Source organism: Oryzias latipes, chromosome 10 (assembly GCF_002234675.1).
Source record: "Oryzias latipes chromosome 10, ASM223467v1".
Lineage (NCBI taxonomy): Eukaryota > Metazoa > Chordata > Actinopteri > Beloniformes > Adrianichthyidae > Oryzias > Oryzias latipes.
In genome coordinates, this window is record NC_019868.2 from 27369481 (window position 1) to 27391548 (window position 22068).

General features: G+C 43.4%; 2 protein-coding genes across 3 annotated transcripts; both read left to right on the plus strand.

Moving 5' to 3' along the window:
• The first annotated feature begins 573 nt into the window (after window positions 1-573).
• On the plus strand, window positions 574-16257 carry trappc11 (trafficking protein particle complex 11). 2 transcript variants are annotated; one of them, XM_004073595.4, is made up of 30 exons: window positions 574-899; window positions 1477-1702; window positions 1828-1997; window positions 4532-4602; window positions 4685-4799; window positions 4880-4979; window positions 5050-5123; window positions 6319-6415; window positions 6964-7097; window positions 7830-7971; window positions 8156-8249; window positions 8674-8753; window positions 8985-9063; window positions 9145-9199; window positions 9279-9424; window positions 9510-9571; window positions 10026-10158; window positions 10255-10385; window positions 12027-12152; window positions 12228-12421; window positions 12505-12653; window positions 13554-13675; window positions 13762-13881; window positions 13964-14029; window positions 14222-14378; window positions 14454-14565; window positions 14642-14733; window positions 14865-14998; window positions 15405-15572; window positions 15643-16257. In XM_004073595.4, the coding sequence occupies exons 2-30, from the start codon at window positions 1499-1501 to the stop codon at window positions 15685-15687; spliced, it is 3372 nt and encodes a 1123-aa protein (XP_004073643.1). In that variant the 5' UTR covers window positions 574-899; window positions 1477-1498; the 3' UTR covers window positions 15688-16257. The 2 variants fall into 2 exon arrangements, with proteins under 2 accessions (XP_004073643.1, XP_011478846.1); XM_011480544.2 differs by having other exon boundaries at window positions 899-979; window positions 15643-16068.
• A 213-nt stretch (window positions 16258-16470) lies between these two features.
• spdl1 (spindle apparatus coiled-coil protein 1) lies at window positions 16471-21369 on the plus strand. The gene is made up of 14 exons (XM_004073596.4): window positions 16471-16576; window positions 17217-17378; window positions 17483-17659; window positions 18051-18245; window positions 18402-18551; window positions 18633-18731; window positions 18803-18913; window positions 19003-19143; window positions 19230-19336; window positions 19612-19732; window positions 20558-20624; window positions 20701-20877; window positions 20948-21017; window positions 21094-21369. Exons 2-14 carry the CDS (start codon window positions 17217-17219, stop codon window positions 21236-21238), a joined length of 1722 nt encoding a protein of 573 aa, XP_004073644.1. The 5' UTR covers window positions 16471-16576; the 3' UTR covers window positions 21239-21369.
• Window positions 21370-22068: the final 699 nt, after the last annotated feature.

The following is a 22068-nucleotide window of genomic DNA, read 5'->3' on the forward strand; positions in this document are numbered from 1 at the left end:
CAAACCTGTTTAAATTTCCTATTTTCGTCATTGTATTGTTCTATTCAACTTGGTTTAAGTATCAAATTGCAACTGTGGTTTTCTTGAGACATTTTACAAAAAGCAAATACATTCAACTAGGCTAAATGAATCATGATTTTTATTATTATAAAATAAAAATTGTGTATAATAAAGCTCATTTGTTTTAATTGTGTTTTAACAACAGGCCATATGTGTCAAACATTGTCTTGAAGGGTTTTCTTGATGCATATTCCTTGTTGCTGGGCAAGCAAAATTAGACAGTGGGAAGAAAAGAATTGCTATAAGGGGGGAAAAAATAGTAACCTCACATAGTTAAACAGTCTGATCATTGACTGAGAGGACAAGACAGAGACAAATGTGAAAACTGTGGAACATTTTACATTAAGCAAATATGTGCATTTGCTATAAATCCATATAAAAAAAAACTTACATTTGCATTCATTACTTGGTGTTTGTGCACTTTATTTTCCTTTTACTCCTTTTCCATGTTGCTTTTCTTTTCTGCAGGAAAATACAAGGGCTCTTCGTTTTATTTTGAAAAACCAAGCCGGATGTGCAGTTCAAGTTTCCCAGAACAAGCTAACTAGCTGGAGACTTTCTGGTCTCGTCAGCAACCGCAGCTAAATCCGCTGTCAGTTTTTGATTCACAGATAATGTCAGAGCAATGTTTAGCGTTCTAATGGTAAATAGAGTTAGAATCTAGCTTTTGTGAAGTTGGGCGGCCGGAAACTAGAACTAAATACTCGCCAAGGAAATGTTCAGCCTCGCCCACTACTACTAGCCAGCTTGTCACTCCTGAGCCGCTGACAGCTAGCCCATTAGCTGAGCCTTGCTGCTGCTGCACTGCTTTCACGAATTCACCTAGCAATGCAACTGAGGTAAGCTCCCCAGGAACGCGTCCATGATGTTCTCTCTCACAGACATGCAATTTTGAGTCGCCTTTCCGTTGAGCTAAACGGTTAGCATCGCCTTCTGCTAGCGTTATCCTGTTTGCTTAGTTCCGCTTTCGTCTCTGCGTTTGTGTTTTATAATATTGGCCGGATGGTGGTTCAAAAATATTCAATGACAGCTACTCGGTCCGTGTTGTGGAGGATGTTTCTCAGCAGCAGATAATCCCTGCGCTCCGTGAAGCCTCGATGGGAGCTGCTAAGTTCAGCTCAACACCGGTAGATGTAAACAAGTGTCAAAGCTAAGAAGCTAAGAAGCTAAGTGACTGCTAACCAAGTCCAAGTCTTGTGACCTGCTGCTGGATAATATTTACGTCTGTTTATTTATTTATTTTCAGTTTTTCTTGCATAGGTGCATGTTATTTAGTCGGTATTTTTCTTGCAAAATACTCATTAAGGTTTCATAAATGAAAAGTATGTGTTATTTTCTGCTTCATTGACTAAACGACATGTTTAAGCTTCCTCTGCAGGGGCTCCATTATAGAGAGATCGTGTTTGTTTTGTGCAGGTGTGTCTGTTAAAGCATAAGGATGGCTGGTTCCCAGTGGGACCTTCCCCCGGAGCTTTGCTGCCGGCCCATGGCTTTTGTGGCTCTGACTGGTCTGGATGTTGTGTACAATGCTGTGCATCGGGCCATCTGGGACGCTTTCTGTGCCAACCGTCGAGCTGACAGAGTCCCCATCTCTTTCAAAGTGCTCGCAGGAGACCACGAGTATCCCAAATGTCGCACCAAGGTGACGAATCTGTGCAAAGTTCATTTAAAAATATTACTTTTCTCAGGGATTAACAATCCTACTGAGATTTAAAGAAAGGAATTCATTTAGGAAGGTAAATGATTTTTGTTTTTCTTCTTAATTAGCGGACATCTTACGAGTGGTACATCCCCAAAGGCATCCTAAAAACAGGCTGGATGAACAAGCATCTGAACCTGGTTCCTGCTCTGGTAGTTTTGTTTTACGAACTGGACTGGGATGACCCGCAGTGGAAGGAAAAACAGTCTGAATGTGCGACGAAAGTGGAAATTGTCAGGTAGGTGATGGCGACAAAACTACATTTAACCCAAAGCTGTCAACGGGGGTGTTGCGTTGCAGTTTTAATCAAACCGACATGCCTTTGCATCAGCTATAACCTCAATAATGACATTAAGTCTAGCCAAACTTTAACCGTAAAGGCGCTGAGGAGACTGCACTGAGGTTTTGGTTGTGAAGCTATAGATTAGGTGGCACAAAGGTGTGAAAGTTCCAGTGGGGTGCAGGGCTGCATTCATGACACCACAACTCACCTAAGGGCATTCAGAGACCAAACTGACACCAAGAAGGAACAGCAGCAAAGGCTGGTGTCCCGCTAAGACGTACATAAGCACGTGCGTCTGTGGAAACGTTTGATTTTTTTATCTGGACGTCCTTTTAATGTGACTTTATGTATGAAAAAAAAAAAAACATTTTAAATTAAAAAATATACATTTATTAAAAGTCATAAATGAAAATGTGCTTCACTTAATCATAATATTCATTTGTTAAAACAGGATTGATAGTAATAAATATACATTAAAAAAATGTCTTGCCTCTCATAAAGATTTAATAAATTTACACGCACAAATGTCCAGTTTAAGCAAAATCACAAAGATTCTTTTGTGAAGAAACACTAATCAAGCATCTGAGATGAAGGGGGACATAAAATGTCACATTTACTAAATCATTTGATAACAGTTGTGTTCTTCACTGCACTGTATGTGTTGGAGAAGAACTGTATTGTTTGTCCTGTGGGTGGCGCTATCTTGGGAACCTAACATGTAAAATATCTGTAACTATGAGGCTGTGGTAGAATAAATTAGCTTTATTGTCATTGCACAAGTACAATGACAAATGGTTTTCGATTGCTGTCACCAAGTTAAATAATATGTCCTGTTGACCTAAAGAAATATTAGTTTTACTTGCAATGATGGACGAATCCGAGAATCTTTCTGCTGTGAAGAAAACGGCGTTTCGTCCGCAGAAGGCATCAACCGTTCCAAGACGCCAGTCCAACGCAAAAACGACAGGAGTGCAAAAACCATTTCCCCCTCAGACCAACGCACAACCAAAATACTTTTAGCTTTACTCACTACACGCTTTATCCACAGACTTGAACATTTTCACACTTTTCTCTCTTCTTTAAACTCTCAGAGGTCAAACCTTCATAGAAAAATAAGTCCAGGATTGTAAAATTTGAAGAGCTGCATGCATTCTGTACAGGAGACATGGCGTGGAGGAGGTTGATTGACAGTGGTCTAAAACGTATGTACAAAGTCTGGCCCGTGGGCCAAACGCAGCCCGCATTCAAGTTTCTACCGGCCCGCAGGCTCCTACCATAGAATCAATCATATCTGGCCCCCAGGACTTTGTAAGATTTGCAGTTCTTGGATGTGTTTGGCCAAATTACAGTATTTTCCGGACTATAAGTCGCCCTTTTTTTCATAGTTTGGCAAGGGGTGTGACTTGTACTCCGGAGCGACTTATAGTCCGGAAAATACAGTATGTAATAAGTCGTTGTAAACATGTGGCAACAACCTGTGGTTGCTAGATCTTAAGGGCCAAACAAGAAAAACAGATTTGTTTTTTTCTGCGGTCAAAATGGGATCACTTTTTTGTGTTACTCACTTGTCCACATGCTTTAAATGTAAAAGTTGACCGTGAGCTTCAGTCGATAATGTGTAACTTATCACATGAGCCCAGATTTTACATTGACTTTTTGTTTTCCAGACAGACTTTTTTCTTTATTTTACTTCTGGCTCACAAATTAAAAACTGCATTTTTGGTAAAAATGAATTCAGATCTATTCTGCTCTATGGGAAGAAATGAAAAGTATCCCTTTGTTAAAAAAAACCCCTAAATAGTTCATTTAGATTTCATGTTATACGAGCTCACACAAAACGGGCTGAATGGTCGATCGGCCCTCACACACTAAATTTGACCCTCTTTGCAAAATGTTTGGACACCTTCGGTCTACAGCCAATCAGGATGCAGAACCCACTGCACTGTAAATAAAATATAAAACTAAAACCATGCAAAATTGCACTAAATAATAGCAAAAACGGTGAACCACGGTAGAGTAAGGCAACACTGTAGTTTAATAAAAATTGTCCTCATTAGAGTACTTTCACTCAAGTAGATGTGACGACAAACCAGTATTCTGACTTAGTTGCATTGGTTTTTAATCTGTCTAATTTACTCTTTTTGTTTTAAACTTTTGTATTATTAGTTGTAGCAATACACAATGAAATGTCTGCGCTAATAGCTAAACATTGGCATGAATCATTGTAAAATAATTCGGCTTTAACTGTAAAACCCCAGTGAAGACTTCAATGCAGCAGACTTTCATAGGGTTGGGGTGTGGAGGGATGCTCAGATCCCAGAGGGAAACAGCGGCTGTCATTTTTGTGACATATGACCTTTACAATTTGGTTTAAATGGTGCATTAGTGAACTGTTGTTGCACTCACTGCTTAGCAGTGTGCAGCCAAGAACATCACCAACCAAACAATTGAAGTTAAACGTGGAGTTGATGGCTTTTGTTTGCCTGTAGGACCAGTCTGCAGGGCCGGAACGCCAAGGTGGCCGTGGTTTTAATCCAAAAGAAAACTCCTTTACCTCCAGGTAAGGCCTGGATATCATTTCACAGTGTTTTCTATGGCTTTTAAGGTGAAGCCAAATGTTTATCCTGATTTGTTTTGTGCAGGTGAGGACCTGGTAGCATCAGAGAGAGCACAAGCTCTGTGCACCGCCTGTGATTTGTCCGGCAAGAGCCTCTTCGTTCTGCCGCACACCGACCATTTAGTGGGCTACATTATCAGGTACCTGTCCCAACCGAAAGGGTCTTGGTTTGATAGATAAATGCAGAAACATGACCTGACGCTGCCTTTTGATGATGAAGGTTGGAAAATGCCTTCTATGAGCACGCTCAGACGTACTACTACACAGAGATCCGTCGGGTAAAGTCACACAAGGAGTTCCTCAACAAAACAACGCACCAGGTGTGAACTGTTGACCGAAAAATAATTTCACCTGAACTTCTACCGAAACCAACCGCTTTGTCTGTTCCAGCTCCTGTTTGTCAGGCACCAGTTTAAAATCGCCTTCTTCAGCGAGCTCAAGCAGGACACCCAGAATGCTCTGAAGTGAGTGTGAGCCGAGGGATCTGTGTGGACGTGGAGAACAACAACTGTCACACGCTTTCAGTCACGACATGCAGCCACTGAATCCGTCCATTCACACAGCTGTTTATTCGCTGCTGTTTGTGTCATATAAAGAATCTTTCTACGGCTTAACTCCTTCACATATGTAGTAACATCCACATCTGATCTGGATTCTGGATCATAGGTCACAGAAGTCTGTCTAGCTGTCAGTGAAATTTCTTCTGTCTAATCCAGCTCTTTAACCAGAGAGGTTTTGGGATTAGAACCCAAAACCTACCAGTCCCGGGGCGGACACTCTACCACTAAACCACAATCCTCATAATCTCCTTATTAATGCTTTTCTAAATTACGTTAGTTTCACTGACGGTTCATTTTGTTTCATTTACAGGCTCCGGTTTATTTAAACTAATTGACCCACAACAAATGAAAATGCTGTTTTTGATGTTTTTAACAGGTTCTTGTGGCATTTTTCTCATGATGGAGGACATTTAGAAGGAAAATTCATCTTAAAATAGCTTCTTCTTTTTTTTTTTCCAAATGAAATTTTAGCGAATCAGGAACAGACCAAAAAAATGCAGTTTGGAAGTTTGGTTTGTTGCGTAGAAAATATGCCAGGCGGGCCACAAGCTCAGGAACGGGGAGTGGATGGGGGGCGGGATGGCTCCGAGCCAGTGGTCCCGCCCACAACTCGGTGGCGAATTTCTAATGAACTCCTGCCGCTATGCTGAAAATATATTCTAGAAATCAACAGTTCTTGGCTAAAAATAGCATAATCCTAATTAAAAGACCACTGGAAACGCTTTGAAAATAGATCAGAAGATGATCGGAGTGGAACTTTAAACCAAAGTGAAACCAGACCTCTGATGCTGTTTTTGAGGTTATTCCAACTGTTTTAATTTTTAGTTTAACGTGGTGTCATATGGCAGTAATAAAAAAAAATATATATATATATTTGTTCTGAAGCCAAAGTTGCTCATTTAAAAAGACGGTTCAAGACTGGAAAAGCAGCACTGAGAAGACACAAGGAAGGCGTTTTCATTTCAGGTTCTCATAAAAACCCCAAAACAGTCAAATCTCAAAAATAAAATTCACAGCATAACATAGCTGGGAGTTAATGTTCATCCTCACCAAGTCTTTGCCACTTTGTGATTGACTTCTGTAACTGTTGTGGCTGCAGATACTACAGAACGGCGTACAGTCTGGTTCATGAGCTCAGGGCGCATGAGACCAACATGCTGGAGATCAAAACCATGGCTGGATTCATCAACTATAAGGTAAATCGTCTGCGGGGTTGGCATTGGTTTAAAAGAAAAAGGGCAACTTTAGCCCTATGGGATAAGTGTATCTTTAGGGTTAGGGGTTAAGGGTTAGGGTTAGGGGTTAGTTTCTATGGCGACCACCATCTCCAATCAGGAGTGAGATTGTTGGAAGTCAACACCCCTTCCACTTGAAAGTGGGCAACACCAAATCATTCTAACTCTTCGAATACTGGCCGAAGGGATCAGCAGGCTCCGCCTACTGATTGGCCTGTTTATGATTTGAAAAATTTGAGCTACAGAAAAAAAAATCAAATAAAAAAAAATGGTGATTATCAAGGATAATGTAAAAAAAAATGATCAGAGCAAGAATTGTTATTCTGACCAATAGAATGACGGAGAAATAGCTGTCACAAGATTTTGGCTTCATGGAGCCAGCGGGTACTTCCTGTTTAGAGAACGCCTGGGCCCAGGGGGTCACTCAGTCCAGTTCCCATATACAGTCAGTGATGAAGGCTTCACCAGTCTGACCCCATTTCCTTTCCCCCTCTGTGTTTGTGTTGCAGATCTGCCGCCTGTGTTTCCAGCACAACACTCCTCTGGATGCTATAGCTCAGTTCAGGAAACACATGGACCAGTGCAAGAAGAAGATCGGCTGTGCCGAGCTGGCCTTCGAGCACTCTGCCTGGATGTCCAAACAGTAAGAAGAAAACACTGGCTACACAGTGGGGAAAGTCTGCGCTTTAACTCCACAGTGTTCTTTCAACCACCGCAACTCTTCAACCGTTCATGCAATGAACGCCATTCTGAAGCAGAGGAGAGCACCGATGTTCAACACTTAACACCACCACTGTGTTAGTAATGTGTTGCAGATCAGTGCAAAGCTGACATGAAAAGCCACTTTATTCTTCAGCGTCAGAATCAGCCGATTCACCTTCATCGCATAAACGGTCGAAGAGTTCCAATAGACTGTGTGTTAACCGTGTTAAAGGGTTATTTTGAAGTGATCAAAGTAAAACGGTTGTGCAATTTTTTAGCGGCGGGAATCATTAAATATTAGTGTGCAAGATTTAGTTTCACTTGTTAATTGGATGCATCATTTTGGAGAAAGCATCAGATTACTGTTGAACCAGACGGATGGATGGCATCTTTAATTCAATAGCAGCCAGATGCTAGCATTGAGCAACACTTGCACATAGAAAAAATTGAGTAAAAACACAAGAAAACATTCAAAAATTGAAATTCGATGAGTTTTTCTTATGCTCTGTCGTGGAGTTTTACTGTCAAACAGTATTAGCAATTTTAAAAAAAATCAGAATTTTGGCTTCAAGATCGTTTTCTGAGCGTTTTTGTTCAGTGTTTTCCTTTACATCTACTCTCTTCTAAGGATTTCTGAGATCTTGACCGACTCCTGCACTTTATTTCCCACCAGGTTCCAGTCGTTTGGTGAGCTGTTCGACGAGGCCATAAAGCTGGGTCTGACAGCCATCCAGACCCAGAACCCTGGTTTCTACTACCAGCAGGCTGCCTGTTACACTCAGGACAGGAAGCAGCTGGCTCACCAGCTCTGTCAGGTGACGCGTTTACCCACAAAAACAAGCACTTCCTGTGTCACGATCATATTATAAATGAGCTGCAAACGCATCATAAATTCAGCCTTAGAATGTAGATTTTGTACGGAGATGTCGCAACACTTTTCACATGTGAAATTCATTTTAAGATCATATCTCCATTAGTTAAACTGCTTGATCCTTAAAGGCTGGAGCAAGTTATCCTTCTCCCGACCCACTGGACACCCAGAGCGGAGGGCTGGACTTCTACGGCCAGCGGCCCTGGAGACAAGGACATCAGAGTACGAGCGAGCATTTTCTCATGCAGAATGATCCATAAAGTCAAATCTTTTGCTGGGAAGTACAAACCTTCACTCGCTTACTACGCTCCAGTTCAAAAACCACAGGACCTGGACTGCTCAAACCTGGGTTATATTATGATTTAGATAGTAAAAAACACATTAAACACAGTTTCTGATTTGTGAAACGTTCTGAGCAGCAGGAAAGCCACAAAAGCATAAACCTACCACAATCCCTGGAAAGGTCAAACGTTTGGCTAGAATTACACAGCGACGCTGAATAGACTTGTCCAAAAGTGAAACACAGAAATCTGCGTTTTTATCTGGTGCCGGTAGTTCTGTGTATAACGGTACCGTACTGAGTTTTGGTACTCATCCCTAGAGGGGAGGGAGCTTCATGGACATGTGGCCTTTACTCTCTCTCCAGGTATCGACCCACAGGACGCAGAGAAGGAGAAGGTGGGAATTCTCGCTCTGCAAATCAAGGAGAGAGATGTACCGCATTCTGTAAGTGCCTAATTCAAGTGCACTTATTGCTTTTCCTTGTTTTATTTAGGACAAATAATAAAATAATTGGCCTTTTTGGCCATATTGAAGCCATTATTTTCTGATTATTCTGGGAATATTTTGCCACATTGTTCATTTTCAGTTGCCAGACAGCAAAGGCTACAGATCAATAAAGAATAAATGTAATTTTATGCCGTAAAAGCTGCTTCCCTCTCTGTGTTTCACTGTCAGGAGCTGATTATAGCGCTCCTCGGTAACGCTGTGGCCCAATTCAAGAAGTACAAGTGCCCTCGAATGAAGAGTCACCTGAGTACGTAGAAACACTTTCAGGTTTCCTGTTATTAAAAAAATGTTTTTAACATTTTTTTTGTGCTGTCTGTTGTCGTCACAGTGGTGCAGATGGGAGAGGAATACTATCATGCAAAAGATTACACCAAAGCCTTTAAGTAAGTCCAGCGCAGCTCAAGTTGAACCCGTCATGCCGGAGTCGGGTGAAAGCCGATGAACTGTGTGTGCTGTTACCAGGCTGCTGGACTATGTGATGTGTGATTATCGCACGGAGCGATGGTGCGCTCTGCTGACCGACATCCTGAGCACCGCTCTGCGCTGCGCTTATCTGATGGCCAGCGTGAAGGACTACATCCTCTACTGCATGGAGCTGCTGGGCAGAGGTCAGTCATCCGTTCTCAACACTCCTGCCGTCCGACGCGCACACGACAACAGGAGCGCTTCATTTTGTGAACGTTTGTGTCGCAGCCTCTGATTTGAAGGAGGAGCAAAAGTCGAGGATTGAGAAGAACCTCCTCAAAGTTTTGATGGTGAGCAAAACACATTTACGGCCAAAACAAAGTCTTCATCAGGATCAGGATTCCTCCATGTGTGTTTTAGGGGCAACAGTAGCTCAGGTGATTGAGCGGGTCGTCCAATGACCGAAGGGTTGGCGGTTCGATCCCCGCTCCCACCAGCCAAAATGTCGTTGTGTCCTTGGGCAAGACACTTCACCCTCCTTGCCTTCAGTGTGGCTCCACTGGTGTGTGAATGTACATGAATGTTCCCGGTGATGGTCAGAGGGGCCGTAGGCGCGAAATGGCAGCCACGCCTCTGTCAGTCTGCCCCAGGGCAGCTGTGGCTACAACCATAGCTTACCGTCACCAAGTATGAATGAGGAGTGAATGAATAATGGACACAATGTAAGCGCTTTGAGTGTCATGAAAAGCGCAGATAAATCCAATCCATTATTATTATTATTATTTTTGGTTATGTCGTTTTCAGAACGACGTGCCTGAACCCGAGCCGGACTGTGACCCGTCTTCTGTCGGCGCTGCCAGGTCGCTGTGGACCGACCGCATGGCTCTGGCTGGGTCCAATGAGATGACGATAGAAGTTCAGGACTACATCCCATTCAGTCAGGAAACTCTCCAACCTTAAAGGATAACCTTTTCACGATGATTTAAAAATCCCAAATGTGTTTGTTTTCATTTTTGATGTTCTCCTCCATCAGTCCAATGTAAGGCTAAATTCCAGTCTCCCAGTTTCCATGTGGACCAGCCCATCCAGCTGCAGGTCTTTGTCCGGGCCGACTGTCCTCATCCCGTGTCCTTCAACAAGCTGTCAGTCAGCCTGAGCAACCAGGTAAAGTCCAGACAACAAACCGGGGCGTCCAGGTTTAAACCGATTCGTCCGTTTTAGTTTCATAAACGTAACTTTGCTGTCACAAAAGCTGAATTTTTGATGTTTAATCGCAGATCCTTCGGGTGTTTCTGTTCATTATCGGTTTAACATTTACGGTGCACATTTTGCACAGTGACAGTTGTGCATGAAACTGGATTGAGAAGCACATTTTATTGGTTTAAACACGTCAAAACTAACAGTGACAGGATTGCAGCTGCCTTGTTTCCACTGAATTCTTCCTGTATGATTACATCCTAAAACCAAAAGAGCAGAAAGATATTTTTTATAAACAAAAAAAGAACCCAACAATCATAGAAATACACCCTTCCTTAACCCACAGAATGAAACGACATCCTTCTGAAATATCATATAAAGAAGGGGTGGGAGGATCTTATTATAGGATTTTATTTTTACGTCTGTGCTTTCTAACCAGGGGTACCAGAGCACACTGCAGGGCCAAAAGGATGCCCGTATGATGGCATCTGTCTGAAAAACTGATCATTTTAAGGCTGATTATATAAATGTTAAAAAATTATAGAGTAGATTATAAAGAAATTATAAAGTTTAGCATAGTTTAGATAGTTTGGGGGGTTTTGTTTTTAATTTTGTATTTCTACCACACCAGCAATGCTTTTACACCTTGCTGTTGCAAAAAAAAATTGAAAAAGGAGCTCATCTATGCAGACAGATTGTTTGACCATACAGTTATTGATGAGTTTTAATTGATAAACACATCATCAATGAAGCAGGTGGTCTGCTCCCCTCATTTCAGCACCACGGACAGCAACCCAGGAGCTGCTAAAGCCTGGTTGTGTAGAGAAACGTGGAGAAAGTTTTACACATTCTTATGCATTTGAAGTCATAAAGTCTTGTGTTCTGTTAAGGTAGATTAGGGTTACCTCAAAATGCCAGCTTTTTGGTAAGTAAAATAAGAAGGTTATTAAAAAAAGTGATATTTTTTATTACCTTTACAGACAAACACAGACACGTTACAAATGTCTTGTTGTATATGCTGTAAAGGTGGCAGCTCATGTGTTTATTTGAATTCTTTTTCCTTTAGATTTGAAACAAAGTGTCCTTCTGATGCTGCTCGTTTTAATGTTGTTTAACAGGTTTAAGACGAGTTAAAATCAAATGTGAATACGGCAAACTTTGCTCCAAAAGCTGGTGGTTTTTTTAAGTGATGTTGTTAGATTTTGTTGTTATTTTTTTTTTACTGCATTGGCTCCTAAACTGCAGAAACAAACTTAAGAAGCAAAGAATGAACTTGAACGTTTATCTTCTCTAAATGCTTTTAAAAGAAGTTTTATTGTGGCGCTCAAACAGGATCATCCCCATTTCTGTCAAGAACATCACCATCGCCCCTTCCATTACTCCTTTGTTCCTCACACCTTTATTTAAACAGGAAGTCAAAAGGGTTTAGGTCTTTGATCAAAAGTGAGGGTTTTTTTCCCCTTGAGGAAAACCGGCTGAGATGTCGCGGTTCGATGAGGATGGTGGTTGAACTGTCTGTGATGGAGATTCATCTGTAATAATTAGAAATTTTGAAAGAATCTTTCGTCCGTCAGCTTGATGTCAAAACGATTGTTTTTGTTCTTGCAGGAGTACAACCAGTGGTGTGTGGCTGAATCATCCGGTCAGGAGGACATGACGCTGTTGCCGGGGAAACCCAAACGCTACCGTTTTAGCTTTGTGGCAAAGACGGAGGATGTTGGGAAGAAGATTGAGGTAAGCCGCGGTCTGTGTGCGTGACGGGGAAACTTAGAGCTGGAGAGCGGCGGTTAACCGATGTCGATGATGCAGATAACGGGCATCGAGCTGATGATGGGCAGTGACAACGGCCGCTGCGTGTTCCTGAGCTGGAGGGGGGCAGGGGGAGACGCCGCCTCCGCTCACGAAGCCCTGCAGTCCAGCAGGTCCTCGCGGCGCTGGGCGCGCGGCAACGAGGCGCATCCGGAGCTCGACTGGGACGGCATCACTCTGCAGAACAGCACCATGTAGGCGACTCGTTAGGAACCGGAACAATCCAGCGGCAGGAAGCACTTGGTTTCATCCCTGCACTGCTTTTGTTTCTGTGCAGGATCATCTCCAGAGTCCCAAAGATCTCCGTGGTTCTGAGCCACCAGCCTCCCATCCTCACCAACGAGATGTACTGCATCCGCCTCGCCGTCCAATCACAGGAGGACGCCGTGGCCAGAGATGTGCAGCTGACAACGGGTCTGAAGCCAGGTAAAGACAAACGGCACAAGAATCCCTGATCGTCCGTGGATTCTGTGATCACACAAAACAAACCGGCTTCCAGCAACAGAAGCTTCCAACCTAAACACACCAGTCGCTGTTTCTTGTAGTTCTTTCTTCTTCTCCAGCGGCTCAATGTCGGACAATATTTTCATGGACTGGGTTTATGAGGCTAAAAGGGCTTATCCAATATTATCTTTTTACTTCTCTTTAGCTTCCAGTTTCTCTTAACCTTTCAGGGTGAAGTTTATTTTCGTCCTCTGTTAAATATCTGCAGCTGCTTTCAACTTTATTTGCACTCTAGATTTTGTGTTGGAACTATTTAAATGTGATAAAAATTTACCCTTAACCCATAACTGTCAAAGTGGAAGCTAAAAAAATCGTTAGTCTCACCTGACTTTTAATTTCTAAAAGATAAATTAATTGTTAATTGTTTTATAAAATACCTAAAACAGGTATTTTCCAAATATAATCATAAATGTGAATCCGCCGTATGAACAACTTTATTAGCAGCATCCACGAAACCCCAAACAGCTGGTCCCTGAATATTATACATTATTATCATGGTCTGTAGGAACATTTGTCAGAATAAATCCATATTTAAGAGTAAAGACTCCTGGTTTTTATCTGTTAAATGCAGATTTCTTTTATTTTGAAGTCCAAGGCTCTTCTTCTGTTTCCGCTCTGGCTCTTTTCTGCCAAAAGGAACTTTGTTTTCTGTTAACTCTGCTAGCTTGAGGGTTTCAGTTCAGCGGCAGGAGCAGCTGCTTTAAGAAAGTACCGGATGGTCCCCGTGTACCGATCCGTGGTACCGGTACACGGGAGACATTTCTTTACGGGATGTGGACATTTCAAATCCCCTCATGGTCCTTTCACACCTGCCTTCTCCAGGACAGGACGCTAACCTCAGCCAGACCACCCACGTGACCCTCGACGCCTTCAAGGTTTGTGACGATTCTGCTGCGTCTCTGCTTCCCGATGTGCCTCTGGGGGACCTGCAACCCGGCGGAACGGTACACAAAAGCAGACCAGAACACGCTGCACGGCTGCCAGCGCAGTCCTCCTCACAACCGCTGAGGGTTTTCCTTTCTGTGTCCAGCTGGAGAAATGTATATACTTCAGGTGTGGGTCAACTGGACCCCGGGTCTTCTTGTTCCACGTGGCCTACAGCGTTGAAACAGCAGTGGAAGGACGGCAGATTATCTGCAAATGTCACAAGGTGGAGAACCTGGTCACCTCTTGATTTAGTCCTTCAGTCTTTGACGGATTATTGATCTTCGGTTTTTCTGTTTTCTGTTCAGGATGAGACGGTCACTATAGACACGCTGGTTCCATTTGACGTATCTGTCAAGTTTGTGTCCACAAAGGTGTGTTGCTGATGGTTTTTGCTTTTATAAACACTATGATCACATCCTTTGCTTGTTCTAGAGATGGTTTTTTTTTCCACGCCAGCATTTCAAACATTCTGTTTGGTAGTGAAAAATCAGCAGGAACATGTTGAGGTTGTTGGTCCAAACGGGAGTTTTTCAAATCCCTTTGAATTCTGGGATCTTCTGCAGTTTGAGCCGCTGGACCGGGTTGCAGTGGACATCCCCTTCCTGCTGTTGACGGACGTGGTTTCGTCGTCTCCGTGGCCTCTCCTGCTGGCCTCCTCGTCTCTGCAGCTGCTCACGCTGACCAGCAACACGCCCCAGCTCCAGTCGCAGCTTCAAGAAGGTTCCGCAGTCTCCTCTGCTGTGAAATCTGCCCCAGGCAGCGGCCCTCTGGTTGAACCACCATGTCTGTGCTCAGTTGTTCTGCAGACGGCCGAGTGTGCCACCGAGTGCTTCTGTCTGCGATGTCCGCCGGGGACCAACGACAACAACACGGTGGCCACAGGACAGTACCTCATCTCGTGGAGGAGGTAAGCTCACGCCCACTATCGTGCTTGAACAGGTTGTTTTTAAGGAATCTTCAGAGGTTTTTTCTCTGCCAAACAGGCAGTCTTCCAATCCAGACGGTCCGCTCATCCAAACGACCGTCACTCTACCTCACATCATTCTGGAGTCGGTTCCCGTCTACATTTATGCAGGTTGGTGTTGACCTGGACTCAAAGTAGGGATTTCATCATTGTTTTCCAACATATTTTGCCTTGAGTGTAGTAACGGTGTTGTTGACAAAAAATGCTGTCACGTTTTTCCTCCTGCTTTGGTTTGAGAGCAGACTTGCCGTCGTTCGGGCGAGTCCGAGAGTCTCTTCCAGTCCGTTACCACATCGAGAACAGAACATCTCTGGTGCAGGAGGTGGAGATGGCCGTCGAACCGTCAGACGCCTTCATGTTCTCTGGACTCAAACAGGTACGGCCGGATCCGAACCCATTTTTCAGGGCTGTAAGTCGTTACTTCGACTGCGATTCACATATCAAACCACCATTCTTACTGGTCCACATATTATGTTCAAATGGTTGCTATACGTTTGTCTTTTTACTGTATGTTTGGAAATACAAATATGTATTTACTCGTTTATATCTTTCTTTAGAAGAGAATCAACCAAACATAACAGAAAATCAGGAAGTTTTTTCTCTCAACTTCCTGGTTAATAACTTAGTAACCAAAACATAATCATCACTGTTGTTTTGGATCATTTAACAACAAATCCTGAAAAAGAAATGGGACTTCATTCTCTTCTACAGAAAAGGTTTTGGTGAAACGTCTGCTCTTTTACCGTCTTTATTAACCGGTTTGATGCCGTGTTGATGTGCAGGTGCGTCTTCGTATTCTCCCGGGCACAGAACAGCAAATGCTGTATAACTATTACCCCCTCATGGCCGGCTACCAAACACTACCCCAGCTCAACATCAACCTGCCGCGCTGCCAGAGCTCCAACACACAAGCACTAAAACGCTTCCTGCCACAGCGGATCTTTGTAAAGGTAACCCGCAGCAGAAGCGCTCACATTCAAAGCTTTTGTCCAAATCCTAAATGTGTTTCTCCGTCTTCAGCCTCAGGGTCGACAGCCAGAGGACGCCTCCATTGCTGCAGCTTGAGGAGAAAATAAAACGATTCCCTGTAAATACAATAACAAAGCAGCTCTGTCTTTGTTGTTTGAGATGGTTTGTTTTCACAGAAATGTCATTTTTAAAACACTATTAGTTTTGGATCACGGTGTGAAAACGCTCTATGAAAGCATCAGCTGACCAAACACCTGAAGACCTTCTTTTCCAGGGAGTAAAAGAGACGATATGATTCTCAGCTAGCTGTGAAAATCATGTATGAATCTGATTTGAGCTTCATGAAAGTTTGCCTAGAGTGTAATTCCATGGATTGAATGTTGTGAAGGATCGATTATACTGAAGTTATGGAAACTTGCCGTGTCTTATTTTTGCACATTACCTGCAGGCTCCGAATCAGCACACGTAAAAAAAAAAGGAAAAGTGAAAAAGTGTTAAACCACGCAGCATTTATGGGTCATTTCATTGTTAGAAAATACATTTAAACATGTTTTTTAACACACCAATCACAGAAACACTGTATCACATTTGAATGTGGATAATGGTGCTATTTGGAAAATTAATTAATGCTTTGAATTTTTACTAAAACAAAAGTATTTTAAGAAACCAACTCGTGATTTTGTCTTTTTTTTTGCTGCGCATAAATTGGAATGTATAAAAGTAAATGTATTTAAGATGCAATTACATAGAAAAATATACTGTTGGGACAAAGTAGAAATAAACTAAATAAGTTAAGTATTTTGTGATTAAACTTTTTTAAACCATGGTTACTGCACACATATCAACTACAAAAATGGCTGCATTTGCACTGCCGAGACGACAGAGGGTGCTGTGATTGACTTCACCAACGTCCGTTCACGCAAGATATCGCGATAACTTGGGACCTGAATTTAAACAGTGGCGGTTTGAGACGTTTTTGAAAAAGGTAAAGTACTTGGTTGAAATATAATTCCTCACAATTAATCTTTAATTTAAAGATATAATTTCTCTGGTTTAATGTAAGAAAATGATTCAACGTTCATCTTTAAACCGTAGCTAGCGTCGCATATTCAAAACTGTCAAGTAAACTTTTTTGCTGTGGTTCATTCGAATACATTTGCGTTTTAAAAACAGCGTTTTACTTGTAAATGTTTAAATGTACAGCTATAATCCCTCACACATTTTTTTAAATTGAGCTATACGTCGATATTTGAATATCAGAACTAAAGTAAAAGTGAAAAACTACAATGAAATGTTAACGGTGGCGTTCCGTCCTTCGTGTCATTTAAGGCGCCGATTTGTTGAAATCTAATCAAAGCTTTAGCAACAAATTAGCCGTTTCACTTAAGTCTTACCATACATTTATTTTTAAACCTGTTTTTGACTGCTTAAAAAAACGGGGAAACAGGTTTCTGAAACAGATATATGTCTCCCCCTAGCGGTACTAACCCGGAATTACACGACAACTGGCAGACTAATTATTTGTCATTAAATTACAAATATTTGGGTATATTGGCGATTTATCTTATAGATCAGAAATGTGCACTCCATCAGAATGTAAACAAACGTCATAAGTTTTGTCTTAGATGGCAGCAGAGGACGAAATCCAGCTGTTGAAGATCCAGCTGCGGGAGAAGGAGGAGCTGGTCCATAAAGCCGGTCAAGCTGGTTTGGATCTTCTTAACCAGCAGATGGAGCTGCAAAGCAAGCTGGAAGAGCAGAGAATAGAGATGACCAACGCACTCGAGGTCAAATAGAATCCATAAATAAACATTTATGTTCTCAGTGCGGTTGTAGCAAATGCAAGGGGGTGCGTGGTTGACAAGAAAATGTGCTTTTGTTGGTTTGACAGGCTCTTGAGCAGGAGAAGTACTCGTTGCAGAGGGAGGTAGAACTGAAGACCCGGATGCTGGAGTCGCTTCAGTCGGACTACGAGTCCTCTAAGAACCAGCAGAAACAGCAGCTTCAAAACCAACAGCAACATCTGGAAAGGAGCCACAGCTCTGCACAGAGCGAGCTGCACAACAAGGTACAACATCTGTCAGCTGGAGCCTGTGGAAACCTGATAAAACTCTTTTGCCATTGATAGGAAAAACCTAATGAATAACAAGCTTTTCTTTAAACTACACTTGGACAATTAACAACACTAAAGTCTATTGAAGTTTCTTAGATGATGAACTGAACTGTCAGCTTTCCATGGGGCTCCTGAGAATCTAGTGAAGGGCTTAGTTTAATAAATCTGCATAAAGCAAATGCGCCTTAATTTGAGTTACTAGAAACCTGTGACTCCGAGCCAGTGGAGTCACGGGTAATAAGAGCAGAATGGTTGCGACGGTTGGACACTCGTCTCCACAACCGCCATCCTGCCTTTGCCAGCGATGACGCGGCGGTTGCTGTTGTGCTTCTCTGTGCCGCCTCAGCTGCTCAGGTTGCAGTCGGATCTGGATAAATCCCAGCTGAATGAAAAGCAGCTGATCCACAAGCTGGAGGTGCAGACGGAGACGCTCAACAACAAGATGGAGGAGCTTCGAGCTTTGAACGAACAGACCCAGAGCTCCATGACGTCTGAGATGATGGAGGTGCAGCTGAAGGTGATGGAGCTGGAGACCGTGAAGGTGAGGGGAGGCAGCACTTGTGGCTTAAGCTGGAAGCTACTAACCCAATCTTTGCTAAAAAATCTAGGTTTTCATGAAAGGTTCTGATTTATTTATTTATTTATTTTTTCCTGAATCGTGTGTTCTGGAGTGCAGTGATGTGTTTTTGTGCCGCAGGCAGAGTTGGAGCAGGACGTTCAGGAGTCTCGGTACCAGCAGCAGCAGCTGGAACTGGCTGTTTGCACCCTGCAGCGGCAGCTGCAGCGGGTCACAGAAGAGAAGGAGGAAAGAGAAAAAGAAGCCGTTTCCTGGTTCAATGCTCTGGAGGTGAAGATTCCACTCTGACACTTTAGGAGTTTCCCCCTAATTCTTCTGAAATCTTCCCCATGCTTGCCGTCTTCTGCGCAGAAATGTCGTGAGCTGAACCGGGACCTGCAGGTCCAGCTGGATCAGGCTCTTCGGGAGGCTCAGGATCCAAACCGGAAAGGGAATTCTCTGTTTGCCGAGGTGAAGACGTGCATCGCTTTGTCGCAAAGCAAAACTGGGACAACAAGTGATGAATGCTTGTTGCTTTCCAGCTGGAGGATCGCAGAGCTGAGATGGAGAGGCAGCTCATCAGCATGAAGGTCCAGCACCAGTCGCTGCAGAAGCTGCACGCCTTCAGCAAACAGCAGATGCAGCGCATGAAGGCGAGCGAGCGGGCAGGAGCTGCAGCTTCTCCGTCCACATCTCTGCCGTCTCCTGACAGACGTGCATGTTCTGTTCTTTGGTTCTGCAGGTCCAAATTGCAACCCTGATGCAGCTGCAGGGATCGCGAGCCGACCCGGCTCAGCTGGAGAGGCTGCAGTCCATGCTGTCGGAGAAAAACAGCGAGATCCACAACCTGATGACCAAACTGCAGAGGCTGGAGAAGGTGGAGGTGAGCTCCACCTGCACTGCAGACGGAAAAAACAAAGACTGTTCTGCAAAGATGTTTTGGATCAAAAAGCCCGTTTGTGTGTGTAGATGTTGCTGAAGTCCCAGCCCTCGAACCCCGCCCCAGCAGATGCAGGCGACGGTCGGGATGAAACGTACTACACTGACCTGCTGAAGATGAAGCTCAGCGACACTGTGTGAGTCCTTCACCTCTCGTCTTCTCACGGCAGCACCCTTCTTCTTCAATTCTTCACCCCATATTTCAGCAGCAATCCTGCAGCTTCATCCCTGAAGTAATCAGAGTAAAAAGATTACAAAGGGGAAGCATCCTCTGGAGGAAGATTCCACTCCCGAATCCAGACGCTTCTCTTCCCTTTTAGCAGCTCCTCATAAAGGACAGAGTCTGCTGGCTTTTGTTTCTGGATCACAGAATCTCTGACAGATCTGTGCTCACCTGCGTTTGTGCCTTCAGGAAGGACGCAGAGCGCCTGGGGGACGAGCTGTCCTTGCAGAGGATGAAGTCTCTGTCAGAGAGCCAGAGGGCCCTGGAGCTGGAGAGGAAGCTCTTCACATCGGAGCGGCTGCTCAAACAGGTGAAACCTCAGAGAGCTCGCTGCTCCTGGCGCCGCCACCGTCCCACCAGCTGGCTTTGAAGACCCACTCTGATGGAAAACTGTGTTTTTAATCACGTTCTTGTAGCATTTTCCTGATGATGGAGGACATATCGAAAGATAATTAAGGTTAAAACTGTATTTCTGAGTTTCTCTTTGTTGAAATTATTGTGAATGAGGAGCAGAGATCGTATTTGTGACGTAGAAAAAGCGCTGGGCGGGGCCACAAGCTCCCTACTCGCTCCATTCGGATCAAATGGATCATAAACCTCTTTATTTTCCTTGTCTGAGCTGGAATCTGGCTCTAAACTGTTTATGTTGCAGGGTGTGAGGGGCTGTAGGCTAGTGGGAGAGGGTGTAAACAGAGAGCTCTCAGCAATGGGGAGGGAAAGGACGGTTGCTATGTCCTTGAAAACGACATGTTTTTTTATTTTATATTCTGGCTGAAATCAACATCAGAAGTTGATCAGAGTTGGTCTTAGCAGAATCTAAACGTGTGAGAATTTGACACTTTAAAACCGGCTTTATACGCGGTTTGTTTTTGTCATTTTCATACACAATCTCGGGTAGTCCCATTAGAAAATCTTTGAAAGCAGCTGTTGGAGCAGTTTTCTAGAGCGTTCTCCTTTAACCCAGAACTCTCAACTTTACATGAATACATTTAGGAAATTGCATCACATCCATCGTCTGACAAGGAACCCTCCGCTCTTTTCCCTGTTTCTGTCGGGTTTTGTCTCTAACCGTTCGCAGGGCTTTTTCTGACACTAAAACGGGTTTTAATTCGGTTCCACCTCTTTGTGTCGACAGGCTCAAAGTGACAAGATCAAACTGCAGCTGCGCATCGAGGAGCTTCAGCACAAATACGAGCCCAACGGTGAGAAAGCGCTCAGGGGTTCAGCCTCTGCTGCCCCGCCTCCGCAGAACTGCTGCAATCTCCTGTCCCCTCACAGACGGGAAGAGGAACCCCCAAAAGAGAAAGAAGGAGAAACTTCCCGTCGACGTCCTGCCCCCCCCTGAGGAGAGCTCCTGCGACAAAGCCCAGCAGGTGGTTGCCGTGGAGTCAAACATTAAGAAGGAAGATGCTGAGGCAAGCATCTGCCCTGCGGAGATGAAGACCTCCACACACGGTGAGCACGCTGCACTCTCTGCGGAAACGAAGACGAATCACGAATGCTCATCCGACACGCTCCTCTTCAGATCCGGAGCCGCGGCCCGCCAAGTGTGTGAGGATCAGCGAAGACGACGGTGTTGTGGCTCCGAACCCCAGGTCCGCGTGTGTGCGTCCGCTCAGCGCCTGGTTCCCTGATGAAGACCGTGCTGATTACCGTCTGTTGTTTCTCCAGCTCTGCTCCGGCTGACCTGAAAGTCAAAACGGAGCCGGACGAGAACCTCCCGCAGAACAAAGCGGTGGCGAGGAAGAGGAAACCCGTGGAGACGATCCACGTCACGTCCAGCAGCAGCATGGAGAACCAGTGCGCTCAGCAGTAGAAGTGTTGCATGGATGTGAACCAACGCTGCTGTGACTCACTTTAAAAATTCAAGATTGCTGTTTTTTTTTCTTTTTGTTTCATGTCTTCGTTGTACTTAATCCTATTAAAATATTTCCAACTAAACCTGAACGCAGCGTTTGTCCTCCATTAAATTAGGCTGAATGTCTTAAGTTAATCTTTAGAAATTTGTTTCTTTTTTACATCATTTTTTTTTCCTTAATTGAGATTTTTAATACACGTTTATTTTAGATTTCATGATAAATGGAAGTCTTGCTATGGAGGAATATGAAATATTCAAGGAATTTTGAAGAACAAAAGAAAAATCATAGTTTTAAAAAATCAATTTTCTTATTGATATGTAAAGAATATTTTTACCCATTTAATTTATTGTATTTAGTAAATGTAGAGTTCTGTTTTTTCTTGGTCCAATAACATGCACCATAGGTGGTTCTGAATAGCCACCATTGCCCTCTCACTTTATTTTGAAAGACGGTTTAGTGAAAGATGGTAGTTCAGAGTCAGAAAGTGATTCTGACAATAGGAATAACTCTGTGGTCCTTGACAACCCTCTGGAACAATAAGAATTAAAATATTTTGTAGGACTAAGTTACAGAGGGGTAAAAAGTATTTAATCAGCCACCAATTGTGCAAGTTCTCCCACTTAGAAAGATGAGAGAGGCCTATAATTTTCAGCATAGGCAAACTTCAACCATGAGATGCAAAATGAGAAAAAATAATTCAGAAAATCACATTGTCTGATTTTTAAAGAATTTATTTGTAAATTATGGTGGAAAATAAGTATTTGGTCATCTACAAACTGGAACTTTT